This window comes from Kogia breviceps, chromosome 10 (assembly GCF_026419965.1).
Source record: "Kogia breviceps isolate mKogBre1 chromosome 10, mKogBre1 haplotype 1, whole genome shotgun sequence".
Taxonomy (NCBI): domain Eukaryota; kingdom Metazoa; phylum Chordata; class Mammalia; order Artiodactyla; family Physeteridae; genus Kogia; species Kogia breviceps.
The window spans coordinates 84,356,049-84,375,042 of NC_081319.1; the positions used below are offsets into that span (position 1 = coordinate 84,356,049).

General features: G+C 53.4%; 2 protein-coding genes across 5 annotated transcripts; both read left to right on the top strand.

Moving 5' to 3' along the window:
• Window positions 1–119: 119 nt before the first annotated feature.
• On the top strand, window positions 120–13,244 carry SLC44A4 (solute carrier family 44 member 4). 2 transcript variants are annotated; one of them, XM_059077487.1, is made up of 21 exons: window positions 120–153; window positions 1,813–1,861; window positions 2,335–2,408; window positions 2,543–2,621; window positions 3,354–3,453; window positions 3,536–3,661; window positions 3,814–3,874; window positions 5,415–5,499; window positions 5,583–5,666; window positions 5,943–6,178; window positions 6,268–6,367; window positions 6,871–6,963; window positions 7,232–7,334; window positions 11,000–11,253; window positions 11,340–11,434; window positions 11,554–11,657; window positions 11,768–11,841; window positions 12,051–12,121; window positions 12,219–12,313; window positions 12,445–12,529; window positions 13,126–13,244. In XM_059077487.1, the coding sequence occupies exons 1-21, from the start codon at window positions 120–122 to the stop codon at window positions 13,242–13,244; spliced, it is 2,121 nt and encodes a 706-aa protein (XP_058933470.1). The 2 variants fall into 2 exon arrangements, with proteins under 2 accessions (XP_058933470.1, XP_058933471.1); XM_059077488.1 differs by lacking the exon at window positions 3,536–3,661.
• Window positions 13,245–13,596: 352 nt separating this feature from the next.
• NEU1 (neuraminidase 1) lies at window positions 13,597–18,081 on the top strand. Of its 3 annotated transcripts, none has more exons than XM_059077490.2 (6): window positions 13,597–13,938; window positions 14,376–14,568; window positions 15,550–15,812; window positions 16,646–16,828; window positions 17,013–17,235; window positions 17,341–18,081. In XM_059077490.2, exons 1-6 carry the CDS (start codon window positions 13,777–13,779, stop codon window positions 17,565–17,567), a joined length of 1,251 nt encoding a protein of 416 aa, XP_058933473.1. In that variant the 5' UTR covers window positions 13,597–13,776; the 3' UTR covers window positions 17,568–18,081. The 3 variants fall into 3 exon arrangements, with proteins under 3 accessions (XP_058933473.1, XP_066862526.1, XP_066862527.1); XM_067006426.1 differs by having other exon boundaries at window positions 13,628–13,938; window positions 15,550–15,623; XM_067006425.1 differs by lacking the exon at window positions 16,646–16,828 and having other exon boundaries at window positions 13,624–13,938.
• The last annotated feature ends 913 nt before the right edge of the window (window positions 18,082–18,994 follow it).

The following is an 18,994-nucleotide window of genomic DNA, read 5'->3' on the forward strand; positions in this document are numbered from 1 at the left end:
CTAGAGTGTGTCGGGGACCACAAGCAGGGGTGGGGCTGTGACGTGAGGGCGGGAGGGCGGGGCTGGTGGCAGGTGAGCTGCCAGGTCTCCCAGGCTCCAATCACTCTGGAGACTGAGCCATGGGGGGAAAACAGGACCAGAACGAGGTCTACGGTGAGGCTGGGGGTATGAGGCTGGGGGCGAGGCTGGGGTGGGGGCCCAGGACCCGGCGAGGGCGGGTAGGCCTGCTCCGGGGAACGGTGGCTGGGCCGGAACCAGGGAGAAGAGCTGAGGGGAGTCATGGTCCCCGAGGGGAGGGCCCAGGAAACAGCTGATGGAAGGAGACAGAGTCAGGGTCCTCGGAGGAGGATGGGGTGCAGGGGCTGGGAGCCATTGCTGAGGAGCCTTTGGGGTGTGCAGCTGGGGTCCCTGGGACGAGGGGGTGATGTCACGCCTGGACTCTGGGCCCCTCAGGACAGGGCCCTGGGAAGCAGAGCCTGAAGGAGGCAGGGTCAGGGTCCTGAGCAGAGGAAGGGGCTCAGGGGCTGGGAGGAGTGAGCTGGCTCTGGGCCGCTGTCAGGAGGAAGAGCTTGGGGTCCCTTAGAAGGAGGTGGAGTTTCAGCCTGGACTCTGGGTCTCTGAGGGGAAAAGGTGCTGGGGATCCCCCTGCCGGGGTCTGTGAGGAGTGGCTGGGGGCGTGGGTTCTGCTGGGGGCCCCTGAGAGGAGTAGGGGCTGCAGATCTTGGGGGAGAGAGAGGGCTGGGGACCAGCCTCTGGGCTCTGCTAGGAGGGAGTCTGTCTCAGAACACATGAGGAATAGGGGCAGCAGACCTCTGGGGCTCCTGTGAAGGGTAAGGCCTAAGCAGAAGGAACAGGCAGCCTGGCTCCAGAATCTCTGTGAGGAGCAAAGGCTGGGAGGCCGCCCCAAGGGGTCCTGAGGACAAGGGCAGGGGCGGGGCGGAGGAGTCTGCAGGGAGAGGGAACTGGGGCCCGCCTCTGGGATCCCTGCCAGCGGTGAGGGCTAGGGCCCTGCTTGCAGAGGTTCCTTGGGGTGTCGGGGGTCTGAACTTCTGGTCTGGAAAGGAAGGAACCCCAAGGGAGGGACCTTCCAGAGGCCAGGCTTGGTCCGAAGGGAGTTAGGGGAGGGAGCAGTGGGGAGGACACCCCACAGACTTCCTGGAACAGCTTTGGGTCAATCATTGACATCACGTCTGAGAACCACGGAGGAACAGAGTCCGGAGCACCTGTGAGAATGGACCGCACCCCTTCCCACACTCTTGCTCAGCCCTCTGTCCTCCCTCCTCGGTGCCCACACGGGACTCTGGCTGCCTGGCCTCACCTCCTCCCTGTGTGTACTCAGGGAGGACCAGGAACAGGATGGGCCACAAACTGCCCGGCTCAGGTGTCACCTGACTGCCCTCCCAGAGACTGGCATTAGCCTGGCGACTAAGCTCCCTTCCAGGTTGGGGTCTACAGGCCTCCCACCCCTCCCCAGTCCCTGCGGAAATTGATGACTTTGGCTGGGGGCCTTGAGGTGTGACCTGTAAATGACCCATAAAAAGCTGCCCTTTCCCCTCCCTCCAAGGCCACCTGGTTGGAGTTCACAGTGATAAGTGAAACTGCTGATCAAGCCTTGATCCTACCTTTCCTGTTCTCTAATTTCCCCTCCTGCCAGCCCTGCCCCTGTCTCTCTCTCCCCAAACTCCTGAGGGCCAGGTAGGACCCTGGTGCAGCATAGCTCCTGCTGGGGGGAAGGGTTTGGAGGGACTGGAAATGGAGGGGACAGACCCCTCTCAATGCCTCACTCTCCACACTCCTCCCCATGCCCTGCAGGGACACCAGCCAAATATGACCCCTCCTTTCGAGGCCCCATCAAGAACAGGTGAGTTGTGGGCACTGCGCTGGTGGGGTGGGGTGGCAGCGGGGAGGGGGGGGCGGTGTCTGGGTTTTGCTTCGTATTTGCTGAAATATTGGTAAGAAACTTGTGAGGAAAAAACCTCCTGCCCCAGGAGAGTGGTGGCCCTGGGGAGACTGTTGTGTGAGGAGGGGGCACAAGGGGGCTTCCCGGCTGCTGGTGATGTTCTGTGTCTTGGCCTGGGAGCTGGCTCCACAGGCATGTGTCCTTTGGGAAAATTCATCCAGCTGAGCACTTCTGAACTGTGCCCTTTCCTGTTTTAAGCTTCAGAAGAAAGTTTACCCACCCAGAAAAAGATTTTCTTAAAGAGAATAAAATGAAAGCTACCTATGCCTACTTTCCAGCAACCCCCAACTCTCCAAAGCACGACTCCTCCAGACCCTGCTACCCCCCACTCCCCAGCATGCCCTCTCCAAAGGTTTCCCCCATTTCTCTCCAAGGAGCTGCACAGATATCATCTGCTGTGTCCTCTTCTTCCTCTTCATTCTCGGTTACATCGCCGTGGGGCTTGTGGGTGAGTTTCTGGCAGTGCAGAGCTGGGCAGTGGCTGGGGGACATTATTGTCCCAAGGAGGGACCACACCCACAGCCTTTCCCTCTTAAGTCCCTGCCGCACTCCAGTGATTCATCTGTGTGTGTCTGTCTCCAGCCTGGGTGTATGGAGACCCCCAGCAAGTCCTCTACCCCAGGAACTCTACTGGGGCCTATTGCGGGATCGGGGAAAACAAGTAAGTATGAAGGCAAGAAGAGGGGGCGGGAGGGAGGTGAGATGGGGGATGGGTAGGGGACCACTCCACCTCAGCCTCCCTGAATCTCACCACTCCAGGCCACGTAGAACAGCCTCCACTGCTGGCCAGTGGCTTCTGAGTCCCCCTAGAATTAGGAGGCAGCAAAGAGTCATGGTTAAATGCATGGGGTTTAGGGTTCAGAGATGGTCATTTGAATCCCCAGCTGGGCTAAGTAAGTTCTGGTTTGTGATCTCCGGCCAGGTACTAAACATCTCTGAACTTTGATTTCTTCTTCTGAAACACAAGGATGATTCCAGAAGCAAGGCTATCAGTCCCAGCATGCAGAAAACGTTCAATAAATATTACAACCACTAACATTTATAGGGCATCCAGGCAGGCAGTGTACTTTACACACACAAACTCATTTAAACCTTGTGAGGTAAGTACTATAATTTTACATGTGATGGAACTGAGGCAGTGAGTGGTTAGATGACTTATTCAAGGTCGTAAAGCTGGCTCCAGAGTTCAAGCTCTTAACCATTTTGTTAGCAGTGGCGATGCTGAATTCCTCTGGGCAATCTTTCAGGTGTCTCCCATACCTCCCCAGCTGAGCTGAGCTTCCAGAGGCCAGGAACTGGGCCCATTGCACTCTTGAGGCACAGCCCTGTCGGTCCCTCTCTTTCCCCGAGGCTTGACCAAGCCCTGATGCATACGCTTCCTTCTCTCCTACAGAGATAAACCGTATCTCCTCTACTTCAACATCTTCAGCTGCGTCCTAACCACCAACATCATCGCGATCACCCAGAATGGCCCGGCGTGCCCCACACCCCAGGTCAGAGACTGGGACCTGCCTCTGTCCCCAGATCTCCCCCAGGGTCTGGATACCAGCCCCTCAGCATGTTCTCTGCCCCCAGGTGTGTGTGTCCTCCTGCCCAGAGGTCCCATGGACTGTGGAAACGGACCAGCTCTCACAGCCGGTCGGGCAGGTCTTCTACGCAGCAAATAGGAACTTTTGTCTGCCAGGGGTGCCTGGGGACATGGTGAGCGCTGTTCCCTGCTAAGCAGGGTCCATAATGAGGGAGGGTGGGAAGGGGGAGTCGGGTAGATGATCCATCATGGTGGTAGAAGGGGGACTCACTCCTTCATCTTGCTCTGTGTCCGTGTGTCTGTCTGTCCTCCCCCCACCCTCCAGCAAGTGCTCCAAAGCCTGAGACAGGAGCTCTGCCCCAGTTTCCTCCTCCCTTCCACTCCAGGTGAGAAGCCACATTCCTTCCTCAGACATCATCCAGTCCTAGATTTTTTTCCCTCAAACAAGGGAACCAGGCTCAGAGAGAGTCAAGTCACACAGCTTGTCTGTGACAAAATCAGAATGAGCACCAGCTCTTCATTTTTTTTCTCTGCCGCATGATCATCCTATAGTCAGATCACCAGTGTTTATTGTGTACCTGCCGCGTGCCAGGTACCAGGGACAGGTGAAGCGAAGATGAAAACTGCTCCCCTTTTGGACTACATCCTAGGTGGTGAGATCAGAGACGTTCACGAAGCGATTGCATGAGATTGCCATGAGAACAACGTGAGTGAATGTACACACATGCATTTATGTGCAGGCACAGGAAACAGAATGGAAGGATGTTCACCCAAATGCTAAAGTGACTGCGGCTGGGTGGTGGGATCACAGCTGACTTTTTTTTTTTTTGGCTCTTTTTCCCAATATTAAATGTTATTTTTAATAGAAAAAAAATTAACTATAGCATGAGAAAAGATACCCAGCTCTCAATAGGTACAATAGGAAGTATCTCCAATGAGTGCTCCAAGGTCAAATAGATCTGGATTTAAATTCCAGCACTTTCCAGCTGTGTGGTTTTAGGAAAATGACTCAACCTCTCTGAGCCTTGTTTCCTCATCTTTAGAATGTAAATGCAAAGCAAGCCTGCCTGGCAAAGCTGTTGTGAGGGTCAAGATAAATGGCTCTGGGCTTCCCTGGTGGCGCAGTGGTTGAGAATCCGCCTGCCGATGCAGGGGACACGGGTTCGTGCCCCCGTCCGGGAAGATCCCACATGCCACGGAGCAGCTGGGCCCATGAGCCATGGCTACTGAGCCTGCGCGTCCGGAGCCTGTGCTCCGCAATGGGAGAGGCCACAACAGTGAGAGGCCCGTGTACCGCAAAAAAATAAAAAAGATAAATGGCTCTGTAAGCACATAATAGGTGTCACAGGAGATAGGGGCGGGGCTGGAAGGCTTCCTGGAGGGGATGAGATGGAGATGGAGCGGAACGGGGCATCATGGATGGGATTTCTGGAGGAGGAAGCGCAGAGGTACAGAGGGGAGGGGAAAGTGGCTGGGCTCAGACGATGGGGCCTTAAAGCCTGGCCGTGAGCGTGGGCACTCTCCAGGGCAAGGCATCTGGAGGTGTCTGGGCAGCAGAGTGACGTAGAGCCCTGGAATGCCAAGGTCCGGGCTGTGCCGTGTCTCCCGGGCACTCTGGCAGGGGCTGGATTGAAGGGTGGCAGGGGTGGGCGTGGAGGTGCTGTAAGAGGCAGGCCAGAGGGCAGGAGGGTCTGAACCCAGGCAGTGGCAGGGTGGGGAGGAAGGAGCATTAAGAGACAGTGAAGGAAGCATGGGCTCCTGGGGCAGGAGCTCCCTTTCGGCTGTGGAATCAAGAGCAGCCCTCTGAGTGGGCCAGAGCCCTTCTCAACTCTGTCCCTCAGGGCACGACGGGCTGGGATGGGGGCCAGAGACTTTCAAGACAAACTCTGGGCCCTCCCACCCAGTCGCTCGTTCTCTCCCCTCCAGCTCTGGGGCGTTGTTTTCCATGGTCCAATAGTACTGTGCCTGAGCTCCCAGGGATCTCCAACATGTCCGTCGCCCAGGGCATCAGGTGGGCATTCCCTTGCCCCTACATCTCTGTCCTGTTCCCCCTTCCCACTCACAGCCCCACCTGACTCTGTCTCTCCCCACCAGTGGTCTTCTGGACAGCGTCAACGCCCGTGACATCAGTGTCAAGATCTTTGAAGACTTTGCCCAATCCTGGTATTGGATTCTTATGTGAGTCACCACATTCCCCTGCTCTCTCGTCCTTCCCTTCTCCCCACCCTGACCGTCTATCCCTTAGCCCACTGTCTGAAACAGAGCCTTTGGGCAGGGGAGGAGGAGCCAGAGCTCAGAATGGATCCCAAGTCCAACGGGATTTATAAGAGAAAGCATGTGGGGGGTTCTGATCTGGGGACATTGGGGGTTTGAGGAAAGGTATTTGGGGGCCTCTGAAAGGGGAAAGATATGGGGGTTGTGGGGTGATCCTCACCTATGTTTCCCTGCCCGCAGTGCCCTAGGCGTGGCTCTGGTCCTGAGCCTGCTGTTTATCCTGCTTCTGCGCCTAGTGGCCGGGCCCCTGGTGTTTGTGCTGATCATAGGGGTGCTGGGCGTGCTGGCATACGGCATATACCACTCCTGGGAGGAATACCGCGTACTGCGGGACAAGGGTGCCTCCATCTCCCAGCTGGGCTTCACCACCAACCTCAGCGCCTACAGCAGCGTTCAGGAGACCTGGCTAGCAGCCCGTGAGTGCCCTGCCCACCCATGAACCACCAGCCACCCAAGGGCTGCCCCGGCCATGACCCAGGCCACTCTGCCCCCTGTCCACCCTCAGTGATAGTGCTGGCTGTGCTTGAAGGCATCCTGCTACTGATGCTCATCTTTCTGCGGCAGCGGATTCGCATCGCCATCGCCCTCCTGGAGGAAGCCAGCAGGTCAGGGCCCATGTGGGAAGGAGAAGGGGCAGAGGGCAGGGGGGTGGGCCCAGGATGGGAGTGCTGGAAAGGTTGCAGGGCACTGGAGGAGAAAGGCAGCATAGCACAGTGATTAACATTGCTGTGTGGCTTAGCCTTTCTGTGCCTCAGTTTATCCATCTGTAAAATGGGGGTAATAATAGTTCCTACCTTGTAGGGTTGTCATAAGGATTAAATTAATTAGTGTCTCGTCAAGTGCCGAAAACATGAAACAAGCCCTTAGTCTCCCTGAAGCCGCCCCTGGTGGCTTCTCTGTGGCTCTAGTTTCCTCTAAAGTTCCCTTGAGCCTGATTTATCCAGTTCAGTTCTTTTAGGGAGCTCCTACTATGTGCCCAGCCCTAGGGGGAAGGAGCGGGCCCTGGAGAGGGCAGAGGTGTGGCCTGTGCCAGGGTCAGCACTGGGAGAGGATGGGTGGGGACTGGGGGGGCTAACCCCACTGGTGTACTGCTCTCATCTCCCTGCAGGGCTGTAGGACAGATGATGTCTACCATGTTCTACCCGTTGTTCACCTTTGTCCTGCTGCTCGTCTGCATTGCCTACTGGGCCATGACCGCTCTGTATCCTTTGCCCACATGACTGGGCCCTCCTGGAGCCCTTGGGGGTGGGGGGCAGGGCAATGCTTTTGTAGACAGTGTGCCTTACTGTGATTGGAAGAAGGCACCCCTTCCTCCCAGCAGACACAGCCCTGCCTTGAAAGAGTGAGCACAGGCTGAATTTCAGTCCCTCTGTGCAGTGAAAACCTGCTCAAGCACCTGGGAAGGGGTTGCTGAGGAGGGGGCCTGTGGAGGCCCCCGTGTCACCATGCTTTCCTTGACTCCCCTCTGGGTACCTGGCCACATCTGGGCAACCCCAGTACGTGTTCTGGGCGCCCAATGTCAGCTTGTCCGGCTGTGAGAATGTGCCAATGAATACATCATGCAACCCCATGGTGAGGATTTGGGGTGGACATGGAGGGGCACCAGTAGGGCTGAGGGGACCTTAGAGAACAACTGGTTCAAATCCCTCATTGTGCAGAGGAGACCGAGGACCAGAGACGGCAAGGGGCTCACTCACGGTCACACAGCAGGCCCCTAGCAGAGCCAGAAAGGGAGTCTGTCTGCAGACCCCAGATCTCCCGCTGAGCCACCCATTGTGCTGCAAGAGGAGGCGTGCTGTGCCCAAGGGCAGGGCCAAGCCCTGGGGCAGGTGGATCTGAGAACTTCTCCATCCCTCCCCAGGACATTTCTCTGCCTAGAGGATCATTAACCACTTCACCCTTTCAGTCTCAGTCCGGCTCACCTGTAAAATGGAGATAATCGTAATATCTGTGCGTCAGCGTGGTGGCCGAGAAAATTAAAGGACATTGGGCACATGAAAGTATAATGGCTGGCACCTGATAAGAGCTGATAACTGTAGATGGGTTTTGTTTAGGTTACCTTTAGTTCCGCTTCCTCAGAACACACTGTTCTAGGCAATAGGCAGGTGGGCTCCCTGGGGGCCTGGGAGAGTAGCTGCTACCCCAAACTCTCCCCTGTGAAGTTCCCAGGGAGTGAGGCTGCACTGCTGGGTATATACTGTCAAAGCTTTCATGTGGCCACCACATCAGAACTGGGACCATGGGCTGTGCCCACAGGCATTAGCCCCACTCTAAAAAAGTAGAGGGAGGTCGTTTACATTTAAGGAGGACCCACTATGTGCCAGGCACTGGCTGTACAAAGCCCCACATGAAGTACTTCTTGCTTTCAACTTGCTTATGACCTAGCGGTGGGGACTGACACAAACCCACAATTACATACAAAGTGGAAAGTGGTTATAAATTCTTGTTATAAAATTTCAAACAGACCAGTCCCTCCCTTAGGAAGCTTGCACAAGCCCCTTAGATGGCCTCATCCACCAGAAGACAGACAGCAGAAGCAAGAAGAACTATAATTCTGCAGCCTGTGGAAGGAAAACCACATTCACAGAAAAAGAGACAAAATGAAAAGGCAGAGGACTTTGTACCAGATGAAGGAACAAGATAAAACCCCAGAAAAACAACTAAATGAAGTGGAGATAGGCAACCTTCCAGAAAAAGAATTCAGAATAATGATAGTGAAGATAATCCAGGACCTTGGGAAAAGAATGGAGGCAAAGATCGATCGAGAAGATGCAAGAAATATTTAACAAAGACCTAGAAGAATTAAAGAACAAACACCTAGAAGAATTAAAGAACAAACACCTAGAAGAATTAAAGAACAAACAAACAGAGATGAACAATACAATAACTGAAATGAAAAATACACTAGAAGGAATCAATAGCAGAATAACTGAGGCAGAAGAATGGATAAGTGACCTGGAAGACGGAACGGTGGAATTCACCGCCGCAGAACAGAATAAAGAAAAAAGAATGAAAAGAAATGAAGACAGCCTAAGAGACCTCTGGGACAACATTAAATGCAACAACATTCACATTATAGGGGTCCCAGAAGGAGAAGAGAGAGAGAAAGGACCCAAGAAAATATTTGAAGAGATTATAGTCAAAACTTCCCTAACATGGGAAAGGAAATAGCCACCCAAGTCCAGGAAGCCCTCCAGGTCCATCCATGTTGCTGTAAATGGCAACATTTCATTCCTTTTTATGGCTGAGTAGTATTCCATTGTATTTATGTACCACATCTTCTTTATCCATTCATCTGTTGATGGACACTTAGATTGCTTCCATACCTTAGCAATTGGAAATAATGCTGCTATGAACATTGGGTGCATGTGTCTCTTCCAATTAGTGGTTTTAGGGGTTTTTTTTCAGGTGTACAGGCAGAAGTAGAATTGCTGGGTCATATGGTAGTTCTATTTTTAGCTTTTTGAGACACTTCTCGCACTGCTTTCCAGAGTGACTGCGCCAATTTCCTTTCCCATCAGCAGTATACAAGTGTTGCCTCTTCCTCACATCCTTGCCAACATTTGTTGTGTTCTTTTTGATGATGGCCATTCTGACAGGTGTGAGGTGATATCTCATTGTGGTTTTGATTTGCATTTCCCTGATGATTAGCAATGTTGAGCATCTTTCCATGTGCCTGTTGGCCATCTGCATTTCCTCTTTGGAAAAATGTCTATTCAGTTCTTCTGCCCATTTTTTTTAAATAAATAAATTTATTTATTTATTTATTTATGGCTGAGTTGGGTCTTTGTTGCTGCACGTGGGCTTTCTCTAGTTGCAGCAAGTGGGGGCTACTCTTCGTTGTGGTGCGTGGGCTTCTCATTGCGGTGGCTTCTCTTCTCTTGTTGCGGAGTGCAGGCTCTAGGCGTGCGGGCTTCAGTAGTTGTGGTTCATGGGCTTTTGGGCGCAGGCTCAGTAGTTGTGGCGCACGGGCTTAGTTGCTCCGCGGCATGTGGGATCTTCCCGGACCAGGGCTTGAACCCATGTCCCCTGCATTGCCAGGCAGATTCTTAACCACTGCACCACCAGGGAAGCCCCGTTTTGCCCATTTTTAAATCAGGTTGGTTGTGTTTTCCATGTTGAATTGTATGAGCTGTTTTTATATGTTGGATATTAATCCCTTATTGGTCATATCATTTGCAAATATTTTCTCCCATTCAGCAGGTTGTCTTTTCATTTTTCGATGGTTTCCTTTGCTGTGCAAAAGCTTTTAAGTTTAATTAGGTCCCATTTGTTTATTTCCTCTGCTTTAAGAGAGGAATCTGTGTTTTTAACTTTTTATTAGGGAAATTTTCAGACACACACAAACATGGAGAATCCCTGTACTCAGATTCCATAACCTTCAGCCTTCTGTTCTTGTTTCATCTATTTCCCTACCCATCCCCCACCCCTTGCAATTTAAAAAAATTATTTGTTTGTTTATTTATTTATTTGGCTGCGCCGTGTCTTAGTTGCGGCACGTGAGATCTTCGTTGTCACGTGCAGGATCTTTGTTGCAACATGCAGGATCTTTAGTTACAGCATGCGGACTTCTTAGTTGCGGCATGCAGACTCTTAGCTGCAGCATGCGAACTCTTAGCTGTGGCATGCATGTGGGATCTAGTTCCTTGACTAAGGATTGAACCTAGGCCCCTTGCATTGGGAGCATGGAGTCTTAACCACTGGACCACCAGGGAAGTCCCCCATGCAATTTATTTTTCTCGAGTTTTTAAAGGCAAATTCTGAACATTGTGCCATTTCACCTTTAAATATATCAGGATGGATCTCAACAGATAAGGACTTTTAAAAAGCATAACCACTACACCATTATCACACCAAACAAAATTAATGGTTCCTTAGCATCATCTGCTACCCAGTCTGTTCAATTTTGCTAGAAAGTGCTTTAGTTGAAGTTGCAGAGGCTGCTCTGGGAGGGGACAAGCTGTTCAAGTGCAAAGGAGAGCTAGGCATTGGTCACACTGCCTTCATACCATTAAGGCTTAGTCCACAGGGCCTGGGAGCTCTTGTGCCATCCAGAGACTGGAGACTGAAGGAAAGTAATTACACTCACACAATAGGCAAGCTAAACCCTGTCTGAACCCAGAGATAGATCTCCTGGAAGGAATGGGCTTCCCCAATTCTGGGGAGGCTGTTATCACCCTCTGCTCTGAGAGGGCAGGAGCTGGTTGGGAATGAGCTTCCTCTGCCTGCCTCCCCAGGACCAGCCGGTGAACTCCTCCTGCCCAGGGCTGATGTGCGTCTTCCAGGGCTACTTGTCCACAGGCCTAGTACAACGTTCTCTCTTCAACTTGCAAATCTACGGGGTCCTGGGACTGTTCTGGACCATCAACTGGGTACTAGCCCTGGGCCAGTGTGTCCTGGCTGGGGCCTTTGCCTCCTTCTACTGGGCCTTCCACAAGCCCCGGGACATCCCTACCTTTCCCCTGAGCTCTGCCTTCATCCGCACACTCCGGTAAGCCTGGGGCAGGGGGCTGGGAATTATGAACCCGGGAGTCCTCTGACTACTTGCCTCTGACTACCTCACTAACCCCTGTGCAGTTACCACACTGGGTCGCTAGCCTTCGGAGCCCTCATCTTGACCCTGGTGCAGATAGCCAGGGTCATCCTGGAGTACATTGACCACAAACTGAGAGGTGAGTCGAGGTTGGGGGCTGGGCAAGGCTAGGCTGATCAGCTGGATCCTTGGGGGCTAGAGGAGGGGCGGTGTGCTGTCAGGGGCCAGTGACCAAACATGAGCCCTCCTTACCCCCAGGAACCCAGAACCCTATGGCCCGCTGTATCATGTGCTGCTTCAAGTGCTGCCTCTGGTGTTTGGAAAAGTTTATCAAGTTCCTGAACCGCAACGCATACATCATGGTGAGCCCACTACATGAGCAACCCCTTGCTCTGGAGGCCCTGGATGCAGGCCTCCCACCCTGGCCTAGTAAGCTCACCACAGGTAACCTTGAACTTTCCACCTCACCCAGATTGCCATCTATGGGAAGAATTTCTGTGTCTCAGCCAAAAACGCCTTCATGCTGCTCATGAGGAACATTGTCAGGTCAGGCTGTCACCCCCCCGCCTCCGTGATCTCCCACCCATAAGCATGCTGTGCTCAGAAGGGCCTTGAGCTTGGTTTAATCTCTGCTGCCTCCATCTTGAAATGTGAACAGTTTTTGATTTGCATCTGTCACAGCAGATTATAGAGCCAGTTCTACTCCCAGCACTGCCAGGCCTCTTACCCCCAACCTACCCCAACTCCTTGTACAGGGTGGTCGTCCTGGACAAAGTCACAGACCTACTACTGTTCTTTGGGAAGCTGCTGGTGGTTGGAGGTGTCGGTAAGGACCAGGGCAGGGAGTTACAGAGGACGGGGTGCTGGGCAGTTTAAGAGGTGACCTCAGAGGAGTGATGCTGACCTCCAGATCTCTCTCACAGGGGTCTTGTCCTTCTTTTTTTTCACCGGACGCATCCAGGGACTGGGTAAAGACATTGAGAGTCCCCAACTCAACTACTACTGGCTGCCCATCATGGTGAGTGACACCCCCCCAACCCCCCACCCCCATACCTTCCCACCTCCGCCCTCCACCCCACCCCATCCCCGACCCCTGCTTCACCCTCCAACTCTCCAAAGGAACCCTAAGGGAAACCTTGCATCTTGCAGACCTCCATCCTGGGGGCCTATGTCATCGCCAGCGGCTTCTTCAGCGTTTTCGGCATGTGTGTGGACACTCTCTTCCTCTGTTTCTGTGAGTCACACCTCCCCTCCTCTCCTCAACTTAAAGGTACCAGATCATTCAGGCTTTTTTGGAGACTTGGTGCTTCTAGAAACAGCGACCTCGTGAGTTACAGGAGCCAGAGCCTCTTCTAACATCCTCAGGGCAGGTGTTTGGGAAGAAAGGAGGGAGTGAGCTCCCAGGCTCCTGGGCTCTCCCAAGAAGGAGCATTCCAGGGGAGAGGCCTCTGGTATCTTCCCCTAGAAAATCTAGGAAGGAAGTTAGCCACAGGAGACTTCTCAGCAGGTGGCTGTAGTGAGTGGGGATTTTCTCACCCTACTGTATGCATTCACTCAGGGTTTCGTGTGTACCGGGCTCTGCGCTAAGCAACTGACATGTATTTTTTCCGTTAATCCTTATCACGCTATGAAATATTTTTGACACCCCCCCGTTTACAGATGAGGAAACTATTACATAACCTACCCAGTAGGTTGCAAAAACTGCCCCCCAAAATCAGCCCGTGGTGGCGCAGCCTGGAAACCAGGGAGCTGTCTCTTGGTCCCTGATTTTCCCGGGGAGTGGGGTTGGCTCCCAGCGGTGCGCTCTTATGAGTCTATGTCGTGCCTCAGTGGAAGACTTGGAGAGGAACGACGGTTCCGTGGACCGGCCCTACTACATGTCCAAGGCCCTTCTGAAGATTCTGGGCAAGAAGAACGAGGTGCCCCCAGGAGGCAAGAGGAAGAAGTGAGAGGCGCAGCTCTGATCCAGGACTGCACCCCGCCTGTACAGCCTCCCAGCCTCAACCCGCCTTCCAGATCTCGATTTTGTATTAAAAAGACTCTATTAAAAGACTGATATTTGTTTTCTCAAAAACTCTGGGACTTTTATTTTACCCTACATGTTGCCCTTTTTAACCTCGCCTGGCTCTTTAAAATAGATCCCGCCCCTATGACGTGACCCAGGTGCCTCGGCCAATCAAAAGGCTCCTGAGAAGTAATGCACACCCCCTTCTTCACCCCAGCCAATAGGCTTCCGGCCCGGGTCACGCGCTCCGAGGCTTCAAAGAGGGCCAATTGGAAAGAGGTAGCTCTGAGGCGCTGAAGGGTCACGTGGGGAGTCGTGCGAGGGCCGAAGAGAGTCGCGGAAGTGTGGCGGGCCGGCTGGGATTGGGGCGGGTTTGAGGGTGACATCTGAGCGTCTAAAGGGCCGGGGTCAGCTGACGAATCCAGCCCGCGTCTAGTCCTGGGGGGGGGCCAGGGTCGCTGCTGCCGGAGGGAGAGATGACTGCGGAGCGACCCGGCACAGTGCCCCTGGGCAGACCCGGGAGACCGCGAATGCTGGGATCATGGGGAGTCTGTAGGGTACTGGTGTTTGCCGCGATCTTCCTTCTGCTGTTGTCTTCAGCAGGAGTCGGGGCCAGGGCAAAGGACGACTTCAGTCTGGTGAGTCACCCCTCGCATAGCCCCATCCCCGACTCACGCAGGCGGTCTGTGCCCAGTTGTACCCCGGGACCTAGGCTGCTGAGCCCCCTCTCCTCCGAGGAACTCTCCGACCCCGTTCCCTCTTTTCCCAGTCCCTTTCCCTCTCTGGGCCCTTGTCCTCTTTCCCTCTGAGTCTCCTCTTTCGAGCTCCTTACCCTTTTGAGGTCTCCCTATCCCTGAGGGCTCTTTGTCCCCTCGTAGTCCCTCCCCCGCTCCGAGCCCCCAGTTTCGCTCCGAACTCTCCTCAGAGTTCCCCTTCCTTGTTCTGGGACCCCTTCTCCCACTCGGGATCCCCATCACCCTGCCTCTCCCAGGGGAACCTGACTCCGAGCCTCTATTCATTCACCCTAAAACCCAAGTCACGTTTGTTCTGTTGACCCTTCCTCCTCGCTTCATAGGTTCATCCGCTTGTGACCATGGAGCAGCTGCTATGGGTGAGCGGGAAGCAGATCGGCTCTGTGGACACCTTCCGAATCCCGCTTATTACCACCACTCCTCGGGGCACTCTCCTTGCGTTTGCTGAGGCCAGGAAAATGTCAGCATCGGATAAAGGAGCTAAGTTCATTGCTCTGCGGAGGTCCACGGACCAGGGTATAAAGATGCCTGGGTCACAAGAGGCTGGATGGGTGGGGAGCTTGACCTGCCTTAGGGCCCTGAGGCTGCTGGATCCCTGAAGAGTAGAGGGAACCTTAGGCGGGAAGGTGTCCAGGGCAGTGATCTGGAAATTGGGCTCACCAAGGAGTTGAACATTCATTCAGACATTTATTGAGCACTTACTATATACCTGGCATTGTTCTAGGTTCTGTGAATACAGTTATGAACAAAACAAAGCAAAAATTCTTTTTTTTTTTTCAAAGCAAAAATTCTTGCCTTCACAGGGCTTATATTCTACTGGGGTCGGGGGAGACAGACAATAAACATAATAAATAAGTAATTTTTTTTTTTTTTTTTTTTTTTTTTTTTTTTGCGGTACGCGGGCCTCTCACTGTTGTGGCCTCTCCTGTTGCGGAGCACAGGCTCCGGACACGCAGGCTCAGCGGCCATGGCTCACGGGCCCAGCCACTCCGCGGCACGTGGGATCTTCCCCCGGACCAGAGCACGAACCCGTGTCCCCTGCATCAGCAGGCGGACTCTCAACCACTGCGCCACCAGGGAAGCCCCTGTAAATGTATTTTTTGTATTGGGAGCTGATAAGTGCAGTGGAGAAAAATGAAACATGGCAAGAGGTATGGAGAGTGCCAGAATTTGACTGTAATTTTAAGTAGATGACATTTGAGCAGACTCAGAGAAGGTAAGTGAGCCTGGAAGAAGAGCCAGGCAGGTGTAACACGCTTAGACAGAGTTCACCCCCCAACACCCAAGGAGGGGAGTATTTGAAGAATGAGAAGGAGTTTGTGCGGCTGGATGGAGTGAGCAAGGGTAGAATAGATAAGGTCTGAGAGGTAAGGAGGGGCAGGTCTCGTGGGGCCATGATAAGGCCTTGGGTCCCTAGCAGGAAGTGAACATTGCAGCGAGTGGTGGAAAGGGAACTTCCAGAGCGCTCACCCTGGGTTTTTTCCCTTTTTTCTTTAGGCAGCACATGGTCTCCAACAGCTTTCATTGTGGACGATGGGGAGAGCCCAGATGGGCTGAACTTGGGGGCAGTGGTGAGCGATACAACAACAGGAGTGGTCTTCCTTTTCTACTCCCTCTGTGCTCACAAGGCGGGCTGCCAGGTGGCCTCCACCATGCTGGTGTGGAGCAAGGATGATGGTGTTTCCTGGAGTTCGCCTCGGAACCTCTCCTTGGACATAGGCACTGAGATGTTTGCCCCTGGACCGGGCTCTGGCATTCAGGTATCTGTCCTGAGATGGGTGGAGGGAGGTGCCTTGTAGAGAGTCTGCCCTGTTACTCCTTTGCAAAGAGAAGATCCTGTGAAGTCAGATTTTTCTGTCTTAGGTGGCATTCCTTGGAAGAAAGGGACATCCTGGGAGGAACACCATACCAAGGGAAGGTGGAATTTTGCCATTGGCTTCCCATCTGGGGGTTGTCAACAGGGCTGCACTAATGCATGTGCAGATTAGAAAAAAAAATTAGAAAGTCCTGTGCAGATTAGAAAAAAGCCCTCCTTTGGGCAGACGCAAGCCTGTGCCTTGGTCCACAGCTTGGCCTGTGAACACAGGTTGGGTTTAAGCTCTCATCTCCCGCTGTGGCCGAGCCCCCTTGTCCTGTGCGCAGCCTGTCCAGAGTACACCCTGGATGTCCCGAAGGAGCTTATTCTGCCAAAGAGCTTCTTTTTTTTTTTTTTTTTTTTTTTGCTGTACGCGGGCCTCTCACTGTTGTGGCCTCTCCCGTTGCGGGGCACAGGCTCCGGACGCGTAGGCCCAGCGGCCACGGCTCACGGGCCCAGCCGCTCCGCGGCACGTGGGATCTTCCCGGACCAGGGCACGAACCCATGTCCCCTGCATCGGCAGGCAGACTCGCAACCACTGCGCCACCAGGGAAGCCCCAAAGAGCTTCTTAATTCAGACAGTGGGTGTTTGTAATGCTTGTGGGACCCTCAGCAAGCAAGGACAGAACGGAAGAGGACAAGGTGTGTCCTCACACTTAGGAGGTGGTGGGTTCCCCTCCCTGGCCTCTGAGCCCCCTCAGTGTCTCCGTCTGTGGCACCCCTGTCCTTTTCCCACAGAAACAGCGGGAGCCTCGGAAGGGCCGGCTCATTGTGTGTGGCCACGGGACGCTGGAGCGGGACGGGGTCTTCTGCCTCCTCAGTGATGACCGCGGCGCCTCCTGGCGCTATGGGAGTGGGGTCAGCGGCATCCCCTATGGCCAGCCCAAGCGGGAAAATGATTTCAGCCCTGACGAGTGCCAGGTCAGGAGTCCATGGGCTGTCCCCCGCCCGCTCAACCTGCTCTGTCCTCCAGAGCACCAGCTCACTCACGGACCCCGGGCCTGGCTGCCCAGCTCCGTGCCACCCAGCCTTGCTCCCTCAGGGACAGGGCCCTTTGCCCCGCCCCCACCCTGCATCTTCCTGAAGCCCTCTTCTCTCCGCTCAGCCCTTTGAGCTCCCCGATGGCTCAGTGGTCATCAATGCCCGGAACCAGAACAACTACCACTGCCACTGCCGAATCATCCTCCGCAGCTACGATGCCTGTGATACTCTGAGGCCCCGTGATGTGACCTTTGACCCTGAGCTCGTGGACCCTGTGGTAGCCGCAGGGGCTGTAGCCACCAACTCCGGCATTGTCTTCTTCTCCAACCCATCCCATCCAGAGTTCCGTGAGTATCTGCCAGGTGGGGTCGGCGAGGAGCCCCTGTGACCTAGAGAAGGAGGCCTTCTCTAGGGGGAGACCTTCCTTCCCCTGACTCTGCTGCTGTTCCCAGGAGTGAACCTGACCCTGCGCTGGAGCTTCAGCAATGGCACCTCATGGCAGAAGGAGACGGTCCAGCTGTGGCCAGGGCCCAGTGGCTACTCCTCACTGGCAACCCTGGAGGGCAGTGTGGGCGGGGAGGACCAGGCCCCGCAACTCTATGTCCTGTATGAGAAAGGCCGGAAACAGTACATAGAGAGCATCTCCCTGGCCAAAGTCAGCGTCTATGGGACACTCTGAGCTGTACACCTGCCAAGGGGGTAGAAGGCCCTGGACTCGGCCTCAGGACCATGGGTCTGTAGAGGGTCTACTGGAGGATCCTAGAAGACGGTTCCACCTTCCTTTAGAGTCTAGCGTTTTGCAAAATCAGCTTCTCTTTGACAGGGAAATCATTCCTTAGGATTAAAAACTTGGCTTCTCCCACATAGGAAGAGCTGCCCACACGTGGGAGCACTTCTCTTCCACATTGCTGGGTCTGCCTCCCTGCCCTTTCTGCCCTCTCAGGGCAATGATTGGTCTTTTCTTGGACGGGGCTAGGTGGGCCTGTAGCATTAAATAAATGTGAACTCAGGGAATCGGGAAAGGCTTACCTCTTTGGGGTAAGATACTGGCTTTGGAGAGGGTTGGTGAAAGTTCCAGAAGGGCAGGACATTTGGTTTCAAGGTAAGGAACGAGGTGCACCACCCACTTTGACTATGTATAAATCAAAATGTTTATAACTTAATGTTCTTAATGAAGGAGAATGAATATTGCAGAGTCTCTGTGGTTCTGTCAGTGCACATCTTCATGTCTGTTTTCCTCGTGCACACATGTGGGACTGGGAGTGAGTTTTGGGGAGGAAGCTGGTGTGCTTATTGCCTGTGAAAATCTGTGACTTTGGCAAATCAAATCCTCCTTTTTTTTTCGCATTCCTTCTTATCACAGAAATACAGATTGGTCTTAACAAGTGTAATGAGGAGTAGGAGGAGCCTCATAAGATAATTAAAAACTGGCTGTTTTGTATTTCTAAGGTGGGGTGAGATACTATCCTCCATGAAACAGGGAGCAGGTGTGTAAAACGCAGATGAGAAGCCTCTCCCAGGCCAGCCTGTCAGAGAAATAAGCACTGTGGCAATTATGTGAGAAAACAACATCTCATCCTAAAGGAGATGCTGTGAAAAGAACCTGGGTGCCCTGCAGCTGAGTGGGACAGCCACAGCTTTTCTCCATATGGAAAGAAAATGCAATGCCTGGATGAGACGGTAGGAATGTTCAAGACATTCTTTTCTTTTTTAAAAAATATTTATTTATTTATTTGCTTATTTATTTATTTATTTGGCTGTGCCGGGTCTTAGTTCCAGTTCCGGCATGCAGGATCTTCGTTGTTGGTGTGGGATCTTCGTTGCAGCACCTGGACTCCTTAGTTGTGGCATGCAAACTCTTAGTTGCAGCATGCATGTGGGATCTAGTTCCCTGACCAGGGATCGAACCTGGGCCCCCTGAATTGGGAGCGCAGAGTCTTATCCACTGCACCACCAGGGAAGTCCCTGCTCGTTGCATTTTGATGTTTCTTAAATCTCAGTCTACAGTAGTTACACTTCCTATCCTTTCTTCTTTCTCTCTCTTTTTGATACCGTCTACACAGAATTATGTTCATTTATCCTGTAGAACGTTCCACTCTCTGGATC

Bases quoted from the DNA above. Each gene is read 5' to 3' on its own strand.
- SLC44A4 (XM_059077487.1), top strand. From the start codon at position 120: ATGGGGGGAAAACAGGACCAGAACGAGGTCTACG. The intron at 11,254-11,339 runs GTAAGCCTGGGG...ACCCCTGTGCAG, and splicing joins GCCTTCATCCGCACACTCCG to TTACCACACTGGGTCGCTAG. The intron at 11,842-12,050 runs GTCAGGCTGTCA...CTCCTTGTACAG, and splicing joins CTCATGAGGAACATTGTCAG to GGTGGTCGTCCTGGACAAAG.
- NEU1 (XM_059077490.2), top strand. From the start codon at position 13,777: ATGACTGCGGAGCGACCCGGCACAGTGCCCCTGGGCAGACCCGGGAGA. The intron at 14,569-15,549 runs GTATAAAGATGC...TTTTTTCTTTAG, and splicing joins GCGGAGGTCCACGGACCAGG to GCAGCACATGGTCTCCAACA. The intron at 17,236-17,340 runs GTGAGTATCTGC...TGCTGTTCCCAG, and splicing joins CCCATCCCATCCAGAGTTCC to GAGTGAACCTGACCCTGCGC.